The 27,201-nt window shown below is 40.5% G+C and overlaps 1 protein-coding gene across 1 annotated transcript in view; it reads left to right on the forward strand.

Moving 5' to 3' along the window:
• WWOX (WW domain containing oxidoreductase) overlaps window positions 1-27,201 on the forward strand; it is an 811,799-nt gene that overhangs the window by 145,446 nt on the left and 639,152 nt on the right. The window contains exon 6 of the mRNA XM_018555739.1: window positions 9,102-9,190. Within this exon, the coding sequence (XP_018411241.1) occupies window positions 9,102-9,190 (89 nt within the window). The remainder of the gene's footprint in view (window positions 1-9,101; window positions 9,191-27,201) is intronic.

Genomic DNA, 27,201 nt, shown 5'->3' on the forward strand with positions numbered 1-27,201 from the left:
TCTGTGGGGTTTAACCAAGACTAGTGAAACCCCACTGAACCCTACTTTAACCAGGGCTACGTCAGTGCTACAGTTTGAATTTAAAACGTATTTGTGTGAAGTGTGAAGTTAAGTCATGGATTGAACAGAAATATGAACAATTATAAAATACTTTATTATTTCATAATAAAGTAATTATAAAATAATTTATTTGTGTTTATTTGATTCCTATTCAAGAGAATTACTTTATATATAGTCAATATAGGCACAGAGGTAAATTTTTTTAACATTTTCTAATGGTGGTGTGCTTCGTGATTTTTTTCATGAAAAAAGTGTGCCTTTGCACAAAAAAGGTTGAAAAACACTGCTCTAGAGAATACATCAAAATGCATGAACCTTCTCTGGTGTGACTGAGCCCTCAAAAAGCAACTCTGCTTAGGGCCAAAAAATTGGGCAAGGTGAAATAAGTTTAAAAGGAAAAACACACATTGCCTCTCATACACTCTCCGAACGTGTTAAAGGATTTCTAAAGTCCCAGCATTTACTATCCTGCTATAACATCAGCATTGTAATAGGAATGCATATCCAGAGGTCAGCGATGACACCCATCATAGTGGTGTGCCAGTCATGATGTGACGGAGGGAGAGAGACCAGGTGTTTGACCAGGATACCAGTAGTGTTGCTTGCATTAAGATGTATTGGGGTTTAGCAGCCTATACTGTATATATTTGCTCCAACACATCAATATTTCACTCCAGTGCTTCTAGCAAGAGCCAGCACGGTCTAGATCTGCAGCACACTCGCTGCCTTCCATTCTATTCATTGCCTTTTTAATACAGGCCTTTTTCTGTAGAGTGGCCTTGTTTTGAAGTGCCTCCATCAAGAGAAACCACCAAGAGCCCCTGACAAAGAAGTACTTTGGTATATGTATTCCCTGGATTGCATAAGCTTATACTTAGACCTATCCACTAGTGCCTACATTTTTTCGAATCTTCTTTAATTGTTTCACCTACCTCATCCTTTTTCTTTGTGGGATCAAAGCGATCCAGACTCTCTTTGTGAGCAGCTATTTGCCTACGTTACCAAGTAACATAGGCAGGTGCAAAAAGAACTCTATGTCCATAGAGTTCAATGCAAAACACGGCTTTTCATTGCTTGTATGGTGAACCACCTGAGCACCAGTAGATGTATACATACATTTTTTCCACACTTATGTTCTCAGTATAGAGACACAGACAGAGTTATGTGACCAGGCTAATATCAGGGTTAGAGAACATAATCCTTAACTTTTACTTATCCATTCCATCTGCCCTGTGGTGTAACCGTAGCCATAGCAACCCCTGCGGGGCCTGAGGGTGGGAAGGGTCCCCCCAAGGAGGTCATCTGATTGTATCGTTCCAGAAGAGCTGAGGTCAGATCTACAGAATCATGCTTTGAAATCATTCTGTCCCTAGTCACAAATCTCCTTTGCATCTCCCATCTGTGAGTAGATTTATTGCATTTACAGCCTCTGATCATCCATTTTTGTTGTTGTTGTTTACAAACTAGTAAACCCCAATGTTCAGCGCTCACTTACTGTCCTTGATTTAACTATACTTTGTTAGGATCAATCACACTGTTCTCCTAATTGAGACTGGCAGGTGACACAGAGAGGGGTCGCTAGGGGGTACCATACATTTTGCTATGGGGCTCCATGAATTGTAGTTACGCCCCTGAATCTGCCCCTAGCAAATGACTATTTTATTTCCAAAAAAACAAACAATTTCTTACCTAAAGCCCCAGTCACGTGACAGGCCAGGACCCAAATCTTGCTTTTTATGGTCTGTAGTGTGAGAGGGTCTTTCTTGCAGTGACTGTGTTGCTTTTTGGTGACATGGACCCTGTCCATTGTCTGCCTTAATTGTCAATCATGGGATCTGCCTGAAGTCTTCCAGTGGCTATGTCAAAATATCTCAACGTGAGGGTAGCAACAAGACCTGCCAGCTGGCCTGGAGTGCAGCCTCCAATCACTCCTCTCAAGAGGATCATCACGCGTGGCTGACTTAGGTAACTAAAAGAGGGTGAAAGCTAGGAGCTGGTGAGGCAGAGGGACTTTTCTTTCCTGGAGTTGGGCTTTAAAATACAAAAAAAAACCAGCCTTCTTGCTTTGCATCAGTGATTGCCACTTTTATACCATGTTAGATATATTTTATGGAATGTTTTGTTTGAGGCCTTTTCTTCTGCTGATGATATCACTGCAAGTGTCTGTTTTTTACTGCCTGAATAGCAGATGAACTAAGACAGCATTTAATTATGAGATCTTGTTTTAATGCTAATTTATGAGTTGTTTGCTTGGATTTTTATTATGCAGTATTTTAAAGATTTTTTTTTCCTTACGACTTCCAAAAGGGCAATTTGCCCAAGAACATCAGAACATCAGTGGTCATCAACCCATTAAATTCTCTATTTTTTTTTCTTCTATCTTTTTTTTTTTTACATTTTAGTCTTCCTTCTCTGAAAAAAAGAACAAAAATAATAATAAAACCAAAAAAACAGTTTGTGGTTTTAGTGAAGTACAAATAAACCGTTTTTCCTGACTGCAGCTGACATTTATCAGGCTATTTGTAGATGTGTTTCCTCTCCCAATTTAATACAAAATATAATTTGTCACTTTGTAAATACATTCCAGGCCTAAATCCCTGCCATGGTCTGTTAGTGTTTGAAGGATTAATGCATTGCTCCTCACTTGTCTGCACTCTCCATGTGAAGGCCGGGCTCATGATTATGGATTTTGGACTACTGGGATTTGGGTGTCCTAACTGCAGGGTCTAAATATTTATTTTACCTCAGTTATTGTGTTTATGGCTCATTATTTGTTTGCTAAACAAATGTGCGTTTTATATACTTGAGAAAGAAAGTTTATCATGTTCTAAAAATAAATATTAGGAGTATGCCTTGTTTGCCGGGAAATACTATAGTTTTCCAAGGCTACAAGTTTCAGAAATACATGAACAGAACATGGGTGTTATGTCATAATGGCTATCGAAATAAAAATACATTGATTCAAACCAAATTTCACGATGTGGTACGGGAATTATCAGTGCATCCTAAATGTGTTAGAAGAGGTATGGGTGACAAACACTGCAGGTTGAGTTTGCTGAACTCCCCTCTTTTTTGGCCTTTTGGTAGTTCCCCTCTTCTATCGGAATGTAATGTGTAATGCGTGTATATACGAGTGTATATGTGTGCACTATTTGCAATCCCATAATGCATCATTAGTAATAGAAATGTTAATGAACTGAACACGCGTAAATATGCAGAAATACGCTGCCCGGACGCATCTCGGTTCCATTCTGTTTTTGCACATTTTTATGCTACGGAAATATACGGCTCCATACGCAGCTATGTGTATGGAACCATTTATTTGCATATGCTGCATAAGGTACTATACATGCATACGCGCATATACGCGCAGCAGTGTGAATAAGGCCTTAAAGTGAATACGAAACTCAGAGGTTAAACCTTAAAAATGCCTTCAGTTACCCCAACACTTATCAACAATCTATCTTATTTGTGTATCACTCAGCTGTAGATCCTCAAATCATCTCTGAATTGGTGCTGGCACTGTCCTTGGAGCCACCGCTCCAAGCTCACTCTCATGATGGACTACAGTCTCAATGCAGATAAGTAAACTGAATGTGAGATTGTGGTCCATCACAGGAGCGAGCTTGGAGCAGTGGCTAGTTTACAACACACACAAGAACCATGGGGAACCAAAGTAGCCACCCTCCAGAAGGACGGACAGTGTCAACATGAATTATTAAAACTAATTCAAAATAAAAAAGCACATTTTGCTGCAATACTTACCTTTAATGTGCAACTGTCACCCACAGTAATATATTTTAGCCTCTAGATGCCACCAGTTTTCTGGGTTGTATGATGACCAGCGTCATTCAACCCACTTTCTTTGAGCCTATGTTGTCATGAACCTGCCCCCTGGGCCCAGAGTATTACTGCATTGGACATTGCTTACACATCATTACTTGAGCATTGTTCGGTGCAGCAATAAGCTATATGTATATATATATATATATATATTCACACACACACACACACATTTCAGCCGGGGAAGTAAGGAGGCAAAGAAGGGGGAGCTTGAAAAACAACTCTGCATTAGATCTAACTATCAAGTGACAAAGTATGTAATATTATGGAACATGTCTTTGTCCGGCCCGCTACAATTCTCTTTGCACAGCCTATTTGCAGCCCATTGATGAGGTCACTGCTATTTTAACAAGATGGTATAATTTGCAAAGACATTTGATTCACACATTTATATTCTTTGTCACTATTGAGGCATATATCATGAAATATATTTAAAAATGCAATTGTCTTGGTCCAGAGCTACATCAGAGTTGCTTTGGATGCTTTTGGCTAGTCCACACCTAGTCAAGGTGTATGGAAGGCAGAGCTTGCAACCTGCATAACGAGAATGGTATACAAAGTATTTTGTTAGTAGCATGTAGAGGTCCCATGGAGCTAGTTTGTGATATTCTACAGGATTTTCAATATAATAAGGTCTGACCCTAACTACCACTTTATTTATACCTGCAAACAGAGTAATATGGACAGATGTGATAGAACATTGTTTGTAAGTTGGTTTTAGACAGAGAAGTAGCTTCTCTTGACACTTGGTGAATTTTCCAGATATTTATATGTAAGGTCACAGTAGGTGGATGACATCTCTCCAGGATCCACATTTTTTTTTACAAGACAACACTGGATTTATAGCTGCCCATATTGTGAAACTTCTAAAGTAATTTTATTCATTTTTATGGGCGCCCCAGTTTGAATGATTTGCTCTTGTGATCTGTGGACCAGTGCTATGCAAAGATCGTTCTGCATGCCAAGCTTTCACTGCATGTTGTCTTTCCTTTTTAAATTGCTTTTTAACCCATTCCCTCGACTTTCAGGTTGAGCGGGTTTATTGTTTAAGTGCTGTTATAAATATTTTTGCTAGCTATTTAAATATACGCATGTGTCTGCCTGATCCATGCTTATTGATTAAGTAGACCTGAATCCGCCATTTTGCTTTGTTCCAAAGCACCTTTTAAAGGCAGATGTTACTTACCTGGGGTACAGTGGATACCAATTCGTTTTATTAAGAGGCATCACCGGCGTAGAAATCGAAGGTTGTCAAACGTAATGGCATGTGTTGAAGTACTCTTTGTCATATAAATTTACCTGTAGTCATGTATTATTTATCCCTTCTATTTTATATGCCATTATAATAAGCATTATGGCAGAGAAGGCTTTTATGCTCCAACTCATTGTACCTCTTCTCATTTCTTGCAATACTTCAAGCAAATGTATCCATGCTTTATCCAGATTTCAAATATATCATTTTTTTTTAAACATTAGAATGAAAAATGGCAGTGAAAAATTGCTGTATTACCAATACTGCAACGCAAAGATACAATTCTGTGTTAATGTGAAATTGAAGCAGTAAAAACATTTTTAAGATTTTCATTCCCGTCTGGCATTATTTTTTTTCTTTCAGAATAGCATTTTCATTGAGCACAGTCAGTGATTTTAAACACAGTACTAACAAGTCAATAGGGGAAGTTCAGATCAGATTCCTGGTACCAAGATCTTTGCACAAGCAATGGGAAAATTCAGTTCTGACATTTTACACACATATACGGTACAGTGTCTGCAGTGGTTAAGGTTGTGTTGGGGTTAGATAAAGGTTAGGGTTAATATAATTATATATAAAGAATATAATATAAAATTGTTATTATTATTATTCAGGATGTATATAGTGCCAACAGTTTTCACAGCACTTTACCATATATTTTAGATTGTAAGCCCCCACGGGCAGGGCCCTCCTTACCATCATGTCTTCAATTGTATTGTAATTGTAATGTCTTCCTTATATTGTAAAGCGCTGCACAAACTGTTGGCGCTATATAAATCCTGTATAATAATAAGGAAGGCATTACAGTTACAATACAATTCAAGACGAGATGGTTAGGAGGGCCCTAAAAATCCTAAAAGGAAAGTCAAGGGATACAATAGGTGGTAGCTGTGTAGGGATATGTTGTTTGAGAAAGTAATAGTTCAGTTGTTTGGGAGGTGGGATAGGCCTTCCTGAAGAGTTGAGTTTTCAAGGACTGCTTAAAGGCAGACAGAATAGGAGATAGCCGGACAGGTTGGGATAGAGAGTTTCAGAGGATGGGAGAGACGATGGAAAGGTCTTGGAGGCAAGCATAACTCAGGACAGTTCAAACCAAGACAATGTTGACAAAACCAACAAGGAGAAGTTACCTTCAGTGAATAAATGCATGTTAAAAACAATGGGGGGAATTTATCAAAGCAGTTGCGGGTGTTTGAACTTGCATGGAATATATTTGATGCACTTTGCGCCAGATTTATGATGCTAGTGTAATGTTGTTCATAAATAAGGTGTAATGGACTCCAGGACAGAAGGCTTGTAACTCTAGGCAAAAAGCAAAAAGCTTCTTGAAGAAGTGGTCATGGGGATTTCTTAAGTTGTGATTGTTTTGTTAGGTGATGCCCCAGTTTCAGACTGCCGCAGGACAAGTGCAGATGAAAACTGGTGCAAAACACGTGCAGTTGGAAAAGTAGTGCAAGTCCAGGTCAAAACAGGGGCACATGTTAAAAGACAGATTTGCACATAAAATAAAAAAATTATCTAAGAGGCTAAAACTGTGGCAATTGCTTTGATAAATTCCCCCCAATATGTAGATCATCAGATATTGGTAGGTGACGTTATGTGCAAATTCCAACTTTTCCTGTGAAAGTCCTAATGCTTCTGAATCATAAGCTTCCCTATTGGCCAACTTAGGCTACCCATCACATTAAAGAACCAATAATTTGGCTCAAAGGGTGAGAGGTGTGGGGCAAAGCTCAATCTATACATGAAATGTCATGTTTTGGGTGTAACTTCAACTGCCAATAGCTCTGGATTTCCTGATTGTTTTATGCTAATGCATTTTTTATCATATACCCAGTCCGAATTGGCCAGGTTTGTGACAGCTTTACTTTAAAGTTAGGATTTAGGGCTCAGGTAATTGTAAAGGGTTTAAAATAAAAAAGGGTAATGTTAAAGCTCAACGATTAGGTTAAGATTTAGTACTATTGGTTATTGTTATAGAGCTTCTAGCCAAAGGGACGGAGTTGAGGTAATAGGGGGGATCCTGCGGGTCAAACAAATCCAAATTATTATCTGTGCAACAGACTTCTTGTCAGGACCGAATGCAGACACTTTATTCAGAGTGTATAGTGGTGAGTTGATTCACCTCTAGCAGCCGCCTTTCCCTTAAGGCAAGTGCACCTACCAGTACTCGGATGATCCCAGGACTTAGACTATACACTCCGGCTATAAATGTTGCAGGTGGCCCCCAGGAACAAAGCAGTAGTACTGACTAGTGACAAGATAAAGATATAAACAGAAAGCATGACACAGTACAGAAACAGGATGCAAGATACAAGCCAGGTACAGGGTAAAGATACAGACTGAAACAGGTAGCAAGATACAAGATAAGACTATGATAAAGGATCAAGATAGGACTACAATACAAGACAGGAACTGACACAAGACTGTGATACAAGATAAGGATAAGTACAAGATTTGAGATATACTATGGCAGGGTCCAGGCTTGTGTAGACAAAACTAGACTGAACTATTATAAGCTCAGCTTAAATAAAGCGCCACTAACCAATCCCCAGGCTGAGGGGTGTATGGCTAGGCTCATAAGCCCACAGTTGACAAGGCTGGAATAGGCACAGTAGTAACAGGTAACCACTAGAAGGAGTTGGGAGGTTGTGACAGGCAAAGGGGCATTAGACATAATCTCAACACATCTCTCCTGGAGCTTCAAGTGATTTACAATAAACAAAAGTAAGACATATCAAACTTAATATTCAGTAGTCCTCTGAAACACCACAAACATTCTTTGTGTGAATGCAGACCAAAATGAAAGTATTCAGTCCATTTTCTTTCCAATTTGAATGTCCTATGTGTAAAATTCCACATTATGGGCACTAGATGGAGCAGAGGAGCAGAGGAAAGAAGTATTTATTTCCTGTGCTCCATAGCTCCTTCAGGGGTTCATAATGTGGTATTACATGATGACATTGAAAATTACAATGGGTTTATGTAGAAAATATACTAAGCATGTTCGTTTTGTGCATCAATTTGCAGAGAACGAGCTTTCACAGAGATTTGCAGGTTGAATGGCTCTCTGAATAGTTTATCAATAGACCCTTTAGTTTAACCATATAGTTTTTGTGGAAACAACAATTAGGCTTTAATAATTCATGTGCCTGATGTACACCTGTCATGAGATAAAAATGAACCCCTAGAAATCCCATATGTCCTGTGCATAGCTTCTTATCACATACACATCATGTTCACTTCTCAGTCGTCACTAAATCTCCACATTTCAAGGGATGCAGGGCCTTGCTGAAATCCCAACTAGTCAAGAGATTGTGTATATTATCAGCATTTGAGTTTATGTGATGTGTGTAAAGAAGGTTTGCTTCAACAACACATACATTAGGGAGTGGTGGCTATGACCCTTTTCTCTTTGTTGTAATGCATTTTATAATCTGGAATTCTCAGTTCAAACAACATAATGAAGGAACAGAACACCAGTATTGTGGGAGGTTAGCTGGGCAGCACACAGAAGTGAACATCAAAAGGCATATATCTGATCAGGGCTGTATTTGTTTGACCCGTAGCCTCTGTTTGCTGAAAACTGTGTACACTTCTTGACAGCAAATGGTTAAATTGCTCTTCAGCCATATGATGGATGGTGTAACTTCACCCACTGAAGGATACTTGGCGCTGTCTGTTTTTAATTCATAGCCTTTAATAAACTTGTTAGACACCTATGCTCTGTATTTAGCCGAAATGCGCTGCTACAATGCTACCTCTGGCAGTGATCGCTCCTCTCTCATCCATTCGAGTGATTTACTCACACTGTGGGCATTTCACATTAAGCAAGCAAACTCGGATATATTCCACAATGCATTAAGTGTAATGTGATACCCCGATCCAAGTTTACAGTTATTTATCATTTACGCTTTAATTTTTCTTCTTTTTTTTTTCATTGCAGCACAAAGCAAAGATTGAAGTCATGAGTTTGGATCTGGCCTCTCTACGCAGTGTGCAAAGCTTTGCTAACGCATTTCGGAGCAAGAACTTGTAAGTACATCTGGGAGGAACTCACTGCTGTTTTCTCACACTTTAACCCAGGGGTGGGCAATTCATTTTCCCAAGAGGCTACATGAGAAACTGGGACTGTTCTAATGGGTCGAACCAATAGGGCCCTCCACAGCTGTCCCAGTTTCTCCTGTGGCCCCTTGAGCCTGCAACACTACAGTATGAGATCAGCAGAGCCAGCAAGTGACATCCAACTGCCGTAGTAACTACACAGCCTACATTTTCTTCAACCTCCTCTAGTGCCAATTATTTTAACATCTATTACAAAAACAGTCAGGACCCCTGACATCATTGGTTGCTAGGATGCTAGCAGTCCTAGCAACCAATGATTGAAGAGGACCGATCACTGACCAGCACAAAGCTATGGCTTGCAGTGGGGGAAGCCATAACTGAGCGCAAGTCTGTTTCACGAAACCACATCCAGACAGGAACAGACATAGGGCCGGATATTGCCCGTGGGCCATAATATGCCCAGGTCTGCTCTAGCCTGCTGCTCAAATATGATATTTAGGTTTCTGATGGAAGCTTTGAAGGTAAATTACTGAAAGGATATATCTAAGCATTACCCACATTTAACCCCAAACATCCCTCTCTCTCTGTAGAGCATGTCCAAGCATTCATATTTTGCCTTGTTCCTGTAGTGAGAAACAGCTGTTATTACACCCTGTGACATCATCACCAGGCCTGTAAAATTCTTGCATGGGCTGCTGCCGGGAGCTAGCATGTTGACCTGGTTACACCCCCAGAACTACATCTCTTGAGAGCCATTTCTCTACACAGAGTTTGTGCCCAGGCACTTCATAGTCAAGGCAACAATATTCTGATGCTGGAAATGAAATTAATGTATACACATAGAGAGGGAGGAGGGGTGGGATAAGCAGAGCTCTGTAGTCCAACAAGTGGGATAACAATGCAACTTGTGATGCAGACAAAGCAGTACAGGAAAGGCACTGTGTTGTTAGATCAAACAGGAAGTTAAGAACACACTGGATTTCTGAGTGTTGAGCTCTCTATGTTGTATAAGTTAATACTTTTTCTTGGGTGAATTGATAAATTGTAAGCAAGGGGCTGAAATACTTACTTTTACTATAGCATAAATTGCTCCAGCCAGGGGCGTAACTAGAAATTATAGGGCACTATAGCAACATTTTGTATGGGCCTCTCCCCAAAAAAAGGACCTACCTCCAGAATACGTTCCCGTTTACTGCTGCAGAGCCCACCGTAGACCCCGCACAGCCTGACACCCTGCAGAGCCCACCTGAGATCCAGCAAAGCCCCCTGAGACCCCGCACAGCACGCCAGAGGTCCTGCGGAGCCTACCTGACACCCTGCACAGCGCACCAGAGACCCCACACAGCCCACCTGACACCCTGCAGAGCTCACCTGAGGCCCCGCACATACCAGAGACCCTGCACAGCCTACTTGAGACCCTGCACATACCATAGACCCCGCACAGCACACCTGATATTTCACACAGCCCATCTGAGAGTGACCCTGCAGAGCCCACCATAGACTCTCTGGTGGATAGTGGGCTCTGCAGGGTCTCAGGTGGGCTGGTAACACCTCTGCACACCTCTTACCTGTCAGCCCTGATGCACTGTCAGCCTCCTCCACCGCTGGCCCTCTCTTCCTCCTTTTCCTCTACGGTCGCCGCTGGGCCCAGGCCCCACCTCCCCCAACACCACCAGGCCCCGCGTCTTTCTCCGCCGCCACTGAGCCCCGGCCTCTTCCAACGCAGCTGCTGGCTGTCACTGACTCAACAGCGGCTTTCAGGAGGAACGCACACCGCTGCACAGATCACTGACAGGTTGTCAGTGATCTGACCAGTGGCATCTTCCTCCTCACAGCTGCCAGTGATAGTCATGCAGCCTGTGATGCCATAGCGACCAAGGCGGCCTGCACGGAATCAGGGGGACCCTTTATTCATGGTCCTAGCCGGGCCCCATAGTGGCCGCATGGGTCACTATAACAGTAGTTCCGCCACTGGCTCCATGTGAGAAGGCTGAGGAACTTAATCATGACAAATGAAGGGAAGATCAAGAAAGGGAATATTAGATGGTATGAGAAGGTGCTTCCTCAAGGCCACAAAGTGATTCGAACTAGGAAAGCGGGCGATGTAAAACGGCCCGGCCCCCAATTCCTTATAGAACGTGCAAAAGGATGCAAGTTCTGCAGCGCGGGTTTTCTTTAAGCGCGACGCATGAGAAATAAGTATTCCTCTGAGAAGGCATTTAAGGGCTTCCCACTTAATTGGGGGAGACGTGTTATCCGACGCATGTGTGTCAATAAAAATAGAAATGGTAGATATAACAGCTTCCACTGTGATGGGATCACGGAGAAGAGTCTCATTAAAGCGCCACGTAGATGACCGGGGAGGTTGATCAGAAAAGAAAGGGAATATAAAGGGAAGGGAAGCTAAAGCGAAGCAAGTTTAGATAGGATGATCCTTCTCTTCAGCAGAGATCACATGACCAAGTGCCTAGGTTTCCAAGGCTTTTTTATGTAAACATTTAAGTAGAGCTCCAGTTTAACCAATTACCTCCTAATGCCTGCCTAAGTAATTTGCTGTTCCTTATTTCACTTTCCAGCCAGCCACAGGGTGAGGTGAAGACCTTTTTCCAATGCAAGTATTACCTGCATTTCAGTATCAGTTCAGTATCAGCTTCATGAAAATCTAGGGTACAATCATTGCATAAGAGCTCATCAGGTGTTCTTCAGTGCAAGTAGAATGCTGATAGGAAGATAGATCAGCTCATCAGTGTTCTGTTTCTCATTAATTCTCCAGCCACATGGTAAGGAGAAGACCTGTAAATGAAAGTACAAGGCGAGACTGTGCTGTGGTACAGAGCTGTGTAAAGCGAAGGACTAAATGGACAAGAGTACAAATCTTTGGGCAGGTTCAATTATGCATTTATGCATTTTTGTGTATTTAGCTGCTTGGCTGGGGTTGCATTATGTGCAGTGTCTAAAAGCATCTACAATACACATATGAGAGGCATTTGTGGTTGCTATGGGCTGGGCACAGATTTGGAACATTACTTTTTCATCCAAACACTGTACCTAAAAAGAGAGTTAGACATTCGGTATTGCTCGCATGGAATACCTACGGGCAAATTTTGTGTTTGATGTGGAGCTGTGCTTTAACTAACCGAATGGTTTTATTTGCCCCTCCAGAAAATGTACACAGTATCAATGTCCTTAGAACTGAAAGGAATATTTCATACAGCTAATAACTCCTGAGCTATTGTCAGTGATAAATTCCCCGTTGAATACGCAGATGATATTTCTTTGCCCTCTAGCAAAGCGGAGAGCAGAGACTGATAGAACTCAGACACAGCCGTGGCAATTTAACCTGTTTAATAATATCATTGCTCTCCTACAGTTCTTAAGGCCAAGTTTTTCAGAGTCTATCTTTATTTTAATGAGATTATCACAAACAGCGTTACACACACTCTGAGTGGACAACTTTTTTGATATGAATGTAATCAGGGGGGAGAGATCTTACGGAAATCGCAGTGTCAAAAATAGTTAGGTGTGCAGCTAATATACTCAATGCTGGCACAGGTATAACTTGTTGGAAAGCAATAAGTATATAGATTTTATATTTAGTATGACAAAATAAATTGTAGTGTAATGTAAATGGGTATGCCGTATTAGTCCAGTTAACCTCTCTTCTTCAGGGATGGCTATATATGTAGAGTCAGGGATCTCCTTCCTCATCTCAGAGCCTCCCGCTGAGAGCAGCACAGCAGTGACAAAATCTCATGAGACTAGCAGTCAGAGGCAGCAGTGCCTTAGATCTCACACAACAGATATACAGCTTTGAGGCTGTAGATACAGCAGTGCCTAGGCACCCTCACATATCAGGATGTGCACTACTAGGAGGAAACCTTCACTTTTTACGTTCTGGTCCACTTTAATTGTAGGTATTGGTGGTTCACCATGTTAGGATCTCTCTGACCTTTGTTTAATAAAAGAAAGATCAACTCAACCCCACTCAATATTGGTTGGGGTTAGGCTTTAAAATATTAATAAAACATAATTCTAAACAAGCCATTGTTTTTTGTTTGCAGCCTAGAAATAAAACAGAAATTCCTGTACCATACAAGAAGGAGCATTCACTTTTTTCCTCTACTTTCTATTTCATTTTATTTTCTACAATGTACACAGCACCATTCTCACGTCTCGTATTAATAGTTTTTGTTTTCTTGGCTCCGTGATTCTCGAGCCCCTCTTCTCTACTTGGGAGCATTTACCTGACAATCCATCCGTCAATAAACACTGCATTGTCTTTTGTCTGTGTTTTAATTCTCGCTGTTTTATATTGGAGAGCAGCCAGACCACACACGCACACACTCTCGTGCAGTGAGCCCAGAGCGCTCCGGTCTGCTTCTAAAGAGAAGAAAAAGAGTCAGTCCGCACGGCACCAGTGCAGAGTATTTTATTTAGGACAGTGTGGGTGTTTTCATGAAAGATTTGTTTAGCAGGTTACACTTCAGTCAGAATTGAAAATGACACCTTAAAATACACACGGGGAGAAAAGCCTACCTGGCCAATTTCATTTCTTGTTCCGGGCCTGGATTTAATTCAATGGGAAAACCAAGTAATTAAAGCCAAAATGTAATCCGTTTATATTTTGCCTTCCCTGGCTCCTCCCTTCTTTAACATGATAATTACTTTTTTTTTCTTAATCTTTCTGTTTTTATTACATACCTTATTATAGACCCAACAATGTCATCACTGGTTCCCTTATCCTAACCATGCAATGCAGCCTGATCGTGTATGGCCCTACTCCTCTTTCCCTCCTCCCTTCCTCCTCTCAAGAGTCCTCAGTCCTGATGAAAGCAGTGGGCTTGCTCTAGGATGGAGTTATGCAACAATTGAATTGCCTTAAAGGGTGGATGTCAGTCTGGAGGAGTGGGCATTCCAAGGAAGACCTCATTTGCATGCTGACTGTGCTAGGCAATGCCTACGTGTGATGTTGTGTCTCCGTGTTTGAAAGAACTGAAATCCAAGAAATGAAAGAGCCATGAAATCAGACGGCCTCATTCTGACTTGCTGCAGCTTCTGAAGCACATTGTGAGAGACTCACAGTGTACAGTAAAATCAGAGTTGGCATTTGCACTACAGAAGAGGAGCCTTCCAAACTCAAAGGTGTGTAGTTGGCATTTTGTCAGAGCTCCTCCCTCACCCATTTGACTACTTTAAATTCTCAAATGTCCTTTACGGGTTTCATCTTTTTAAGTTGAGACCTCCACTGAGCTTAGCATATGAAGTGGCCATTAAGGGCCCATTCACACCACATCCAAATAATCTCCAGACCAGACCAGATTGTTTCCGGACCCAAAATGCATCCTAATGTATCCCAATGCTATTTCTGGCCCCAGTTCACACCAGCACAGTCCGTTCCAGACCAGACCAGAAAAATACTGCATATCTCATTTTGTCTGGTCTGGAATGCACTGGAACTGCCGGCAGGTTCACACCATTTTCCCGACCAGATCTGGACCAGAAAATGGTGTGAACCTGCCCTTAGGCCAGTGAGTGCAGGAAGAAAGGAATGTTCCCCTATCCCCAGAAGTATCAAGAATTTATGTAGCTCAAGCTACACATCAGAGCAGCAAGGGTGCATGAACAAAGTATGAGCAGCCACCTCATGGTTCCTACTTGCATCTTATAATGGGACTTTGCTGGGTTTCTATTTTAAATTTTTTAGAATAGTGTTCTAGCTCTCTGAGCAGCCCTGTTGATTGGAGCAGTGTGCAGAGGAGAGCGTTAGACCACTGGAGACCCAGCCGCTACTTGTTTGTGAGAGCAGTGGTCCAACTCTCCAGGGTGCTGATAGCTCAGGGTATTTTAACCATTGCTGCAGCACTTAGTATGGAAGAATACACAAACACAATCATTACTGTATATGCAACCTGACTGCATTACAGCAACAAATAGGGAGTCCTCAACTGGGCTTTGAACATACACCACTCAATTTTTTTTATTTTTTATATTGTTTCAATAAAGCTGAACTCCAGGTCAACTGTTGAAAAAAACCAATGAAATACATATCTGTGATCTGTTTTACTTGCCAAAGTATTTGTATTTTGTTTTTTAATCTTTCTGTTTTAATTATATACCTTATTTTAGACTTAGCAATGTCAGTCCTAAGATTTATACACCTCTGGCACCCAGTACATCCCCGTCTAGCAGGGCATTAGACCTGATTTTTCTCTTCTGCAGTTCGGTAACACTTACTAGTCTTGTCCCTACCCTCAAAAAAAAAAAAGAAAAGTGAAAGTAGAAACAGCACATTGATGAGTGTACCCTTCAGTCACTCTTTCCTCCTATCAGCATGCACCTTACAGTGTGGCACAACTGGGTGGCTCCTTGAGCTACTTATTTCTTCCATAGTCTGAATTCTGTTATACAGGGGATTGCAAGAGGCTGATAACAGGGCACATATTAGGTACTTTGCTGCTTCCATTAAGAAAAATACATTTAATGATGTAATAATAAATACACAGCTACCATAATTTGTGTATTTTATATGTGACGGAAGTTTAGGATGAATTATTTGATCACACAATACTTACAATATTCTGTACAGTATGCAAAATGTATGCAATGCACTCTTGAAAGATTGCAATATTACATCTTATACTTTTTATTGCTCAAACTCCAGCCCTCTAGCTGTTGTGGAAGTCCAATGAGGTATTGCAAGCCTGACAGTTACAGGTATGACTACCAAAGGCAGAGGCATGTTGGGATATGCAGTTAAAGCACAGATGGAGGGCCGGAGTTGCCCACCCCCACCACAGACCATTAAAAATAAATTGCACTGTGCCATTTGTAAATTTTTGCTCAATTAAAATAAAGAATTAAAATAAAATGCACATAACTGCATGATTACAATGCAGTCTAATCCAATAAAACACAATAGGATCTAATAGAAAGTTTTCTATATTTAGCCTATACTGATTATGTGTGTGTTCATACATATCAAGATTGTCCTGCAAACTGTGGATTGTATATTCAGATTACATTGAGTTGTTGGTGCCTTTTCAGTGGTCAGTGCATTCTATAGAGACTGATTTAGTTCACAAACATATAGAGTCTTCTACAATTTCCGTGCTATGTTTACGTTAAAGGGAACAGAAAAACACATGATTTTCTATCTCTGTGGTTGATTTTAAATCTCCCCGGCTGTACATTACGGCCACACTGAACTATTACACTGGTTATTTGTTTTGGAACAGATTTACCATACTCCTGAATGCCTACCGCAATGTATTTGTATTACTTTTAAATGCACTGCAGCCACAATGTCCATATATTTGTAAACTGAAGCATAGTAGCCTTCTGGAAGAAGGCCATACTCCACACGAGTCTCCATGCTGTGCGTGCACAGAAAGATATCAGGAACCCAATTTGTTTATATACTTTGCTTTAGTAGAGTATAGCCCTTAATTAATTGCTTTGTTGTTGCTCGATTAGACATATTAGTATTCCAAAAAAGTAAAGAAACTAAACCTGTTGAAGTACAGGAAGCTAAGTGCACATTTAAAATAAAGGTAAGCTAATTGCCAAGAGATTTGTAATTCTGTGCGGCTTGTTTAGGTCCAAACAATCCTGCCAGACAGTGCAGACAAGTCCTCATCCCCCATTGCCGCATCACAACATAATAACACAGCCGTAGGCTAGGATGTGGCAAGACCTGGTTTTTACCGCTCTTAGTTGATTGTTAATGTTATAGCTCCTAGCCTGCCTCCATCCAGTCTATTAAAGATGAACTTTACCGATATCTTCAAAATAACAACAAAGGCACCTATAGAAATGTTTAGTAATGCCAATCTATAAACACATACTTCTAGATAACGGCAGGCTTTTTATTCTTTTCATAACTTATTTTTCGTTTCTTCCCCAGTTTTCTGACAGTGGCCATTTTAACTGAGAGCAGGTTACTAGATTTCCATTTACTTCTTGGAACTCTGGCACATGTGATTAGGACATGTGACCATGCACATCATCTCTGGGGAGGAACATGCTTTTCCCTGAGATCTCATGAGATTACAGATGAGATTTCCCAGCAATGCTCTGCTGCTATAAACTTCCCAGGATGCAATGCTTGTGCACGATGATATCATTTGTGCCAAAGTGGACCAAGAAGTGGAAATAAAGAAATTGTAAGTAAAATAAAAAATATGTTTAGCTTATGAATGTAAGATGATTTCATATCAGCATGCAGATCTGATGTGATTTTTAGTCAAAGGGGTTAAAGGTCTACTTTAACGCAGACCAAACGTTATAGTTTAGCACAGTTTTAATATGACTTCACAGTGCCTGACATAGATTGAAATATTGTTATTGGCCTGATAATGACGATGCGATCCCACACCGAGCGCGAGCACGGCATTACTAGTTGAGATTTCCCAGCATACCAAAAACAGTATGTGTCTGATATGTTAGTGCTGTTCTCTTCCATGAGAAAAACAATCACTGCATGGGAAATGGAAGCCAGGAGACAATGTGTCTTTAGTAAGACATGAAAGGGACTCTGTGACTTTAAATAAGAATCCCAGGGATAAAAAAACCAAAACGTATCCCTTGCAGTAGGGCTACCCCTGCACTGCAAGGGTTAATTGCATGTTTATGAACTTTGGATCCCGCCAGCTGTGACAGCGCTCCCTCCAGCCTCTTTTCTACTTCACTGCAGCAACGGAATGTCCCTTGGCACCCTCATGTTCTAAATACTGTATAAAGTGTTATGACTTGAGGAACCTTAGACTGCGGCTGCAGAGGGGGAGCAGCAAGGCAGAAGGACTGGTCTAACAGCAAGCTGGCTCCGAGGATCAGGTGAGCATATTTTTTTTTAACCCAGAGCAAGGCAGAAGGCAAATGAGCACATAACCCTTTCAGTGTGAGGGTAGCACGTTTGCAGGGGTTGATCATTTTTTTCCCCCAGAGTTCTGCTTTAAAAAAACAAAAAGCCGCTAAGAGATATAATGGGGGTGATTAACTAACCTTAACACACGCACGCACTAGGTGCGTGTGATTTTTACACAGCAAAACTTATTTATCAACCAAAAAGTCTCTAAAAGCATATTTCCACTAATGCCATATATGGAAAAATCATGCACATGATGCATATATAATGCTGCTTCACAGTTTAGACAAAAATGGTTAGGTCATGCATTTACATTCCTGCATTCATCAACACAAGCAACACAACATAGAGCTAATTTACACAACATCACCTTGCAAATTCATCCAGGGCTTTGCACAACACACCTGCTGGGTGTGTACACACTACAAAGGTGTTTAGATTCCACCCATAGATCATGCTGGGAGGGAACACACTACAGAGGTGTATACATGTTCATGGTGTGTTTATAAGGTTAGTAAATCAACCCCAATGCCTCATTCACACAGTTGGCAAAGGGGTGTTAAAACAGGTGGTTGATCAGCATTTATACTGACCCGCTGATTGCCCATTGTAAACTTAACAAACTGGCCACTCGGGTTTGTAAACATCTTGTACAGTATGTCATGTTTGTCTTTGGCATTGGGGCTTTGTCGCAACCGCTTGGCGTGCAGTTGTGACGCGGTGTTGCAATAAAAGTAGTAGTATTGCCTTCTGAGGGCCTGTGAACCGCCTGTCAACCATCCTCTGATAAGTGATTCAACATGGTCTTCTGCCTTAAGGATAGGCAACCACAGGTGCTGTACCTCCTCTTTTGCCACAATGCAAGGTCCTTCTGGTTGGGCAAACCATTTGCTGTTTTTGATAGGCAGGACGCCTACATGCCTCTGTCTGCTTCCTCCACTCTTCCCTGCAGTGAGTCCAATTTGAATGTGTGGGAAGTGGGATTAGCAGCAGACTCAGCCACAACCTGCAAGTGAGAACAGCTCGGCATTAAGGTGAAGTAGCGGGTGCTGAAAGCTGCTGCAATTACGTGTCTTCAAGTGCCTGCACTTTATACCTTTCCGCAGCTTTTTGCTTTCTTAAAGTGACAGAATCCCTATAACCCTCTCTACTATTGCATTTTAAAAAAAAACAACAGGGAGGTGGTCATCTATTTCAAATGTCATACCAGAAATAGCCCTCGGGCAACTGTTCTGCCCGTTATTACCAGTGAACCATGCTGTCCCCAGATGTTTCCTTTCACGGGGACTGTGTACAGAGCTGATCTGAGCACCTCTGTATCTTCAGATCACTGTGATTGGTCATAGAGAGAGCTATCACAGTGATCACATGATGCAAACAGTGTGTGTATACATCAGAGAGCCCTCCCCTTCCTCTTACAACAGAGGGAGGACAAGGAACAGAAACGAATGAATGGATGAGTCGTTTATTAGTTCCTGAGCACTGTACTGCTCATGGTAGCGGCACACTGCTGCTCTCCACACTGTCTCTCAGTGACCTGTATATTAACCCCATGCACCTCCCTTATTCTGCACATCTGTACATTAACCCCTTCACGTTCATCCTCCCACTGTATGCAACTTGTACAGTAACCCCTTTACCTCCTGAACCCTCTGTGTATGACCTGTATATGTTGTATCTGGTGCACTATTACCAAGCTGCATGTTTTAACCCCCTCAATACAAGCATTAATTGTGGGAAAAAGTAGATTACCTTGGAGTGTCTACATTCCAAAATGGTGTCATTTCAGGGGTGTTCGTACTGTCCTGGCAGATTTTGCATCTTTTTTCCTTTTTATAGTAAAGAATTAAAAACCCAGCATGTAGTAAATACCACTGAAAGAAAGCTCTATCAGTCACAAAAATGATGTAAAATGAATGTGGGTAAAGTGTTACATGACCTAGTAAAGCCGAAAAATGGCCTTGATTAAAAGGGTATAAACAGTCTGAGATTCAAGTAGTTAAAAAAAGATGAGATTTGTTTGCTTATGTCTTTTCTCTCTCTTGTTTTAAGTTTAACAGTACAAAAAGAGAATAGAAAAATTATAATCATACTAACAATACATCATTAAGTGTAAAAAAAAAAAAGCAGGAAAAAAACTTGTTTTTTAGATGAACAAAATCCAATGACTGATGATGATTATACACCAGATCTTCTATTTCAGTATAAAGGGACATCTGTACCAGCCAGTCCCTCCAAACTGGTGATTTAGTAGTCCTCCAAATTTTTGGTATAAGAGATATAGCAATCATAAAAATATATTTTATTATACAGGATTTATATAGCACCAACAGTTTGTGTAGCACTTTACAAAATAAAGGGAGACAGTACAGTTACAATACAGTTTTATACAAGAGGATTCGGAGGGCCCTGCTCATGAGAGCTTGCAATCTAAAAGAGAGGGTCAAGTGATACAAAAGGTAATACTAGTGAGGGATGAGTTAAAGCAGGAAGCAGAAATACAGTTTATAGGTGGAAGCGAGATAGGCTTCCATGAAGAGATGAGTTTTAGGGGATCGCCTAAAGACTTTTGTCTGGTTAAGACTCTGTCAGCAGGCACAAGGTGGAAGGTGGTTTACCCTATAGGGAATTGGGAATGATCAGTTTTGATAAACATCTGAGGACATGGGTTGATCTTGTTTAATCATCTGTTAAAAGTGGTGGACAGTGCAAGTATACTGTGCTTAATCTTTGATATGAATTGAAGCCCTTCAAGCCATGGTGTCTCTTTCTTTCCCATTCTGTGACAACACAACACAGACAACATATTCTCACTCCGAGTGTTGTATTAGCAATGTGTCCCTTGCTGAAACCTCTATGCCTGGCCTGTATAAGCAGATATAACCACTGCGGACAATCCTTATCAGATAGCTGAACTTACCGAATACCTTTTCCATCCACAAAGTACTTTATTGCTTCCAGCAAGTTACAGCAGACAACAGGATACACCAGATGAATGAATAGATGGTATTTGAAGGTCAGAGATGGTAATGTTTCCAAGCATGCAATGCAGATTAACATGTGGTCATGTTTATGCCAGAAGACTACTTGGAGAAGAAGGGGGGAAATACATCATAGATGGGAGGGAACACAAAAAAATGGTGCAATAACCCAAAACGACCACAAGATGTCAGTATAATGACCATCTATTGATGGCACTGAACCAATGGCTTAAAGGAGAACTATGAGGTGACTACTTTTCACTCACCTCATAGTTCTAGCCAACCTGTGACAATGAGACTGTCACAGGTCGGCTCAGTAGATCGGGAGGTGAGCGAACACATACCGGCGTTTGCTCACCTCTCGATCCTGTCTGCAGTGACAGGGGAGGGGCTGGATTCCCCCCTCCGATCCGCCAGCGCTGACTGGCGGAACAGACGGGGGAGGGGACGGGTACAGCTGGCTCTGCCTCTAGACAGGCAGAGCCAGCTGTCAGTCATGCAGCTGAGCGGATCCAGACATAATTGTCGGGATCCACTTCAGCTGCGGCGGTATACTGCGGAGTCTCAGTATACCGCCAGCTACAGCTCGCGGTATACTGAGCCTAGGGTGACGGGAGGACGCTAGTTTGTGTCCTCCCGTTACCCTAAGGAGAACTATGGGGAAAAGCCTAATTTCACATTAATATGAATAATAATCATGACTATGAATTGTGTGATACTTTTATACCTGTGCAACAGCACAACACATGTCTCTATATTTACCACCAAGGGGATTTATGCTGGCACCCTGGAAGAAGACACATTTTATAATTTAACCACTGAAGTTTGAATAAAGATAACATTTTAAGGAGCATCTAAGGGTTTCCTGAAGAAGCAGAATAACCTGAAGTTCTGCAAAATGCTTTGAATATATGTCCTTAAAAATATTTAGATATTTCTAGGAGGATCAGTCTTTGGAATTATGGCATTTATGAATTAGAACAAAAATATGGAGATGTATGGTGGAATGATGACATTTGCTAATATGCTATATGTACTGACTCGGATAACAGGCATAAGCTCAGAGGAATTGATGATGACATAGTATGATTACAATGATTGGATATATACTGTACTGTGATAGAAATGTTCATTTCTTTTAATGATTTTTTTAATAAATTTTAATGAATGCAGTTGGTGAGGTAGGTTGGGGTAGAATTGTGGATGGTTTTGTATGTTGTTAGTATTATACATTTTATACATTGGACTATTGGAAGCCAGTGGACATAGATTGGCCGAGAGGAGTGGCAGCCATTGAATGGTTGGTAAGGTGGATGTGTTTGGCCAGAAATTATATGTATTCTATTTTATTCCATCTTGTAATGGGTACCTCTGTAATATCCAAAAGCAAGCCTTTATTTGGAGTATTGCATAGATTTAATTTGAAGGCTTTTTCACATAGTTGAAATATTGAAGTCCAACATCATTGGATTCCTTCACACATCCACCAAATATGTGAAAATGAGCCAAGAGCAGCGCCACAGTGCCATCACATATTTAATAGAGAAGAAATCCTTTTATGTAACATATGTGAGGTCATATAGTAATGCGCTTATAGGCCTGTGGCCAACTTTAAAAAATAAGGTGGAGATTTGTAAAGACTTTGGAAGATGGAAATGTTACATTTGCTTTTAGTTTTACTTTTATATTTTAAATCGCATGATTGGATTAATTACAATATATTAACCAGCCTATAAACTGCCTGAATCTAAACCTTGCTTATTTTATAACCCCTCTGCATTTCCATAGACCCAAGGTACCTTTATCCCAGCAGAAATAATGTGTGTGTATATATATATATATATATGAGAGAGATATATGTGTGTGTGTTTTTTCTTTCTTCCAGTGGCATAAAATAGCAAGTGTGTGAATAGAAGCGTACAACAGTTAGGGGGGCTCCTTGAACTCTATTATAGCCTTGTATTTCTCCAGGGAATCAGAAGAACGGGCTGTCATTGGGAAAAGTAACATACTAATACATGTAATGCTTTTGTCAAAATGATTTGACCGTGGTCTTTAAAAGCACTCGTCTGTAACCCTTGGGCAATTTCATATTTTTCTAATCATTTCACCATCCGTTTACAAGCTTGGTGTGCAGCAATAAATCAGGAGCAGCACTCGTCGTAATTAGCTGGCAGATTTAGACATGTAATTGTGCTGTTTACACATATGTCTAAATTTCTCTGTTTTCCATAACAGTTACCCGCAGCTGCAATTAGCCTCAGCAGTTCTCAGATAAGCCTAGAATTCTGAAATTGCTCTTGAAATTTAAAGCTGGATTGCCAGCAAGCGGCTAGGTATACAGCTGAAATACAAACTATTTTACCTGCTAAAGTGTTTGTTATTCTGTTCCGTAAGTCTTGTGATCCAGGCACCCCTGTTAGACAGCACAGCACTTGTTACAAAATCAAGAACTGGTCTGCCCTATCCTCCTCCTGCATCTTCATGTTGGCTACTAAGGACACCCAATATAATGATGGACTAATAGAGGGGTTTAGAAGGGAGGAGGGGATAAGCTCTCATTGCAGCTTAGAAATGTTGACATTTGCATATGATTGGGATTCAAGGCAAGATGATTGGGATTCAAGGCAAGAAGACTTTTGCAAGTATGTGGAGATACCACAGGGAGCAAGCTTTTAAATTCTGGCCCATTTTAAGTGTACCCTAACACTTAACTTACTACTTAATATCCTAATCACCAACACTTATCTTAACCCTCTAACCCTGGATCCTAACATTAACCTAAGTCCTAACACTAACGTCCGCAGGGGCAAATGTACTTCATCAGGCACCTGAAGCATGAAAAATGAATGCTACTAGCTGAGATCTAACTGTGCTTAGATCTCAGAACTAAAAGCTATTCATCTAACCAAAAAGACAGCCTCGTATATGGAAAATGTTACAATGTAACAGGAAACAAATAAAGTAAAAATACATTGAAACAGAAATTGAAAATGCCCTGAATTCATCTTTAATTTGTGACACATAGGGAACGCTGTCAATACAAACCATATAAGACAATCTGTATAAAGGATGACTTCACTCATTCTTATTTCCCTGTGTGCGGATTAGTTGCTGGATTATAGTTGCATTGAAGCATTGCTTTCATAATAATCGTTTGGATCGAAACCTGGGGACGATATTTTGACCTTCATGGTCACTTTATAGTATTCCTGTTTAATTGCAGAGGGCCCCTTCCCTCCAATAGCTATAGGGGAAATTATTAGTGTGACCAGCAGTGAGTACAGCGCTTGTCTAGAATGTCCTTGGTGTTTTATAGACCTAGTTAACAACATAATAAAAGCAACGCAGTCTGTAGAGCGCGCATTATGAAGGAAAGCCTATACGTGTGTTGTATGGATAAGGAAATTCTCCTAGAAGTCTTTGTTTCACATTAAAGGGATGTTATCATCCATATTTTACTGAGTGTTCATTTTGTTATTGAGTTGTTATTGCTAAGTTTACCTGAAGGAACATTTTGATGTGATATGCAAATATATATGTTTGATACTACTTATCATATACACCTTTTCTCGGTGCTCTACCTCTATCTTGTATCAGACAGGTGGAAACAGCATCCTTGCTGATAGTCTACTGTGAGAAAATCAATTACACAAATTATACCCTTGAGGGCAGGGACTGATGTGAATGTGTAACTATGTAAAGAGCTGCATAAAATTGTTGGTGCTATATAAAAACCAATATTATTATTAATAATAATAATAATAACTAGGGATGTTCAGATACCAGTGCCGATACTTGGCATGTTCAAGAGAACTATCAGGGTTGCAGCGGTGGCAGCTGGGACCTGGCTCTGGCACTCCACCACTGTCCTGAAATCATTAGTCTGTATTGTTTAAAAAAACTGTCACATGACAATAAACAAAATGTATCAGTACTTGTATCTGTGAGTACTTGGACACGTATCAGTACTTGCATTTGAAAAAATGGTATCGATGCATCCCTTATATAAATATTTGTTAAAAATAAATGCATGCATTAAAACAGGGATGCACAAATCCCAGGAGCTCTGTATGCTCCTTAAAAATGACAGCTGCCTTCTAACTTTTGAATTTTTTTCTAGTCTAGTCTTGGAGCTGAAAAAGTATCTGTACTTGTACTTGGACTGAGTACGGTACTTGGTATCTGAATATCCCTAAAATAACAATAATATTCTAAAGGTATGGCTAACTTACCCCTGTTAGAAAATATCCCCAATTTAAGTGTGATGTGGTTCAAGGAAGCTGGAGAGCAGCTAGGATACTGGACATTATGTCTCTCTCCTCTCTGTCTCCATAGATAACTTAAGCCACTCTTTAGAACTGCATTAATGAGCTTTGGCAGCCATTTTGGGATGGCTTCTGACTTGAATGGACACTATGGGGTTGATTTACTAAAGGCAAATAGATTGTTCACTTTGCAAAGGAATTGGGAAGTTTCCCTCAGCTTACTGAATGAGGTGAAGTTCTGTTGACTTTCATCATACAATCATGTGCAAGCAAAGGTAATTGTTTTTAATTTTCCTTGCACATGATTGAGTTTTTATTGCAAAGTGAAATATCACTGCTGTCCCCAAGCTAAGGGAAACTTCCCCTGCTATGTGTACATTCCCTTGCAAAGTGAATGGCCTATTTGCCTTTAGTAAATTAACCCTAATATCTCTTAAGGGGAAGGGTGTGGGAACAACTACACTCACATACCTTGATCATACCTACAAAAGTAGGGTATAACAAGTAGGGAAATAAGTTTGTCCTCCTTCCCCCATCATCAACATGCTATTGGAATTGTTAAATATGCTTTTCCATTTTAATTACATATCTTATTTTGGACCCAGTAGCATCATCACGGGGTCTCTTCGCTTCTTTATAAAAAGCAAGCAGATCATGGCTGGTAGAGGGGCCAGCAGGGTACATGAAAACAGGAGATTGTGATAACACCCACATATAATACTGAGCCTCCGTGATTAAAAAAAAACTGAAATCCATTAATGGCCAAGGATAGTAAGGCTGGGGAGGAAAGTCTAGATGATGCTGGTCCCCCAAGCAGGAAATGAGGCAAGCTCTATTTGACTTGTTGCAGTTTCAAATACACACTACATATGCCTCTTGTATTTCAACACTATTTGCTAATCCTGGAGACCAGGTTTAAATCATGATATAATAAACACAACAGTGAATGTACCAAACCTATACTGAAAGGAATACTAAGGCTAGCATTGCTAACATTGCCAGTTGCCCGACTGTCTTCGTTTCATTCTGAGACAATCAAATGCATATTATTAGTCAGAGGTCCTAATCTGCAAATATCCCGGTCTGTGACTCAGGAAGTAGCGAGGCCATCAGATCAGTATGTTAGCCTGGCCAATGCTACTTTTAAAAGGGAAGGATAGCAATGGCAGCCTCTATACTGCATGTTTCCTTTAATATATTTCATTTGTTCAGAGATTCAGTGACCTGGTGACCGAATGGTTTAGCTCCATGAAGCCTTCCTGTGTATTTATGCGGTTTCTGAACTTCTCAGTGAATGCTGATACTTTTAATAATTCATTGTAGGGGGTATGTTATTCCTTTATAATACAGCTGAAATAATACACAGATTGACAGACAGTGATGGATGTTGGATGATGCTCAGAGACTGTGACGACACATAATGGCTGAATAGCTGAAACAGTGGCAGAAGGACAGATATCAACAACGAGGCACAGAAATACTGGGTCAGTTCCCTGGTAAAAATGGCCTCTTTCACAGCTTAATGCTAACAAAATTATCTTTTAATCATTTAATCATTAATCAGTAATCATGATTACTACATTATTATTATTATTATTATTACATTATGCAAAATAACACAGCTTTCAAAAGGCAGTTTAAATGAAAACTGTGCAGCTTGCTGTGTTAGTAGGCAGGATTTATAGCTGAACTCAAGGTATATATAACAAAACACTGATAAATGCAATATATAGTCATTTAAAACATTTTCTTTTTTAATTGCTGCTAAATACTCAATACAGTGGTAATATTAGCCTCCTCTAACTCCTTGTACAAGATCAAATTGGAAGAGAAAGATGAAGTACTCTGAGCCAATCAGAACATTCACAT

Source organism: Nanorana parkeri, unplaced genomic scaffold (genome assembly GCF_000935625.1).
Source record: "Nanorana parkeri isolate BGI_ZX_2015 unplaced genomic scaffold, ASM93562v1 scaffold211, whole genome shotgun sequence".
In the NCBI taxonomy this organism is placed as follows: Eukaryota; Metazoa; Chordata; class Amphibia; order Anura; family Dicroglossidae; genus Nanorana; species Nanorana parkeri.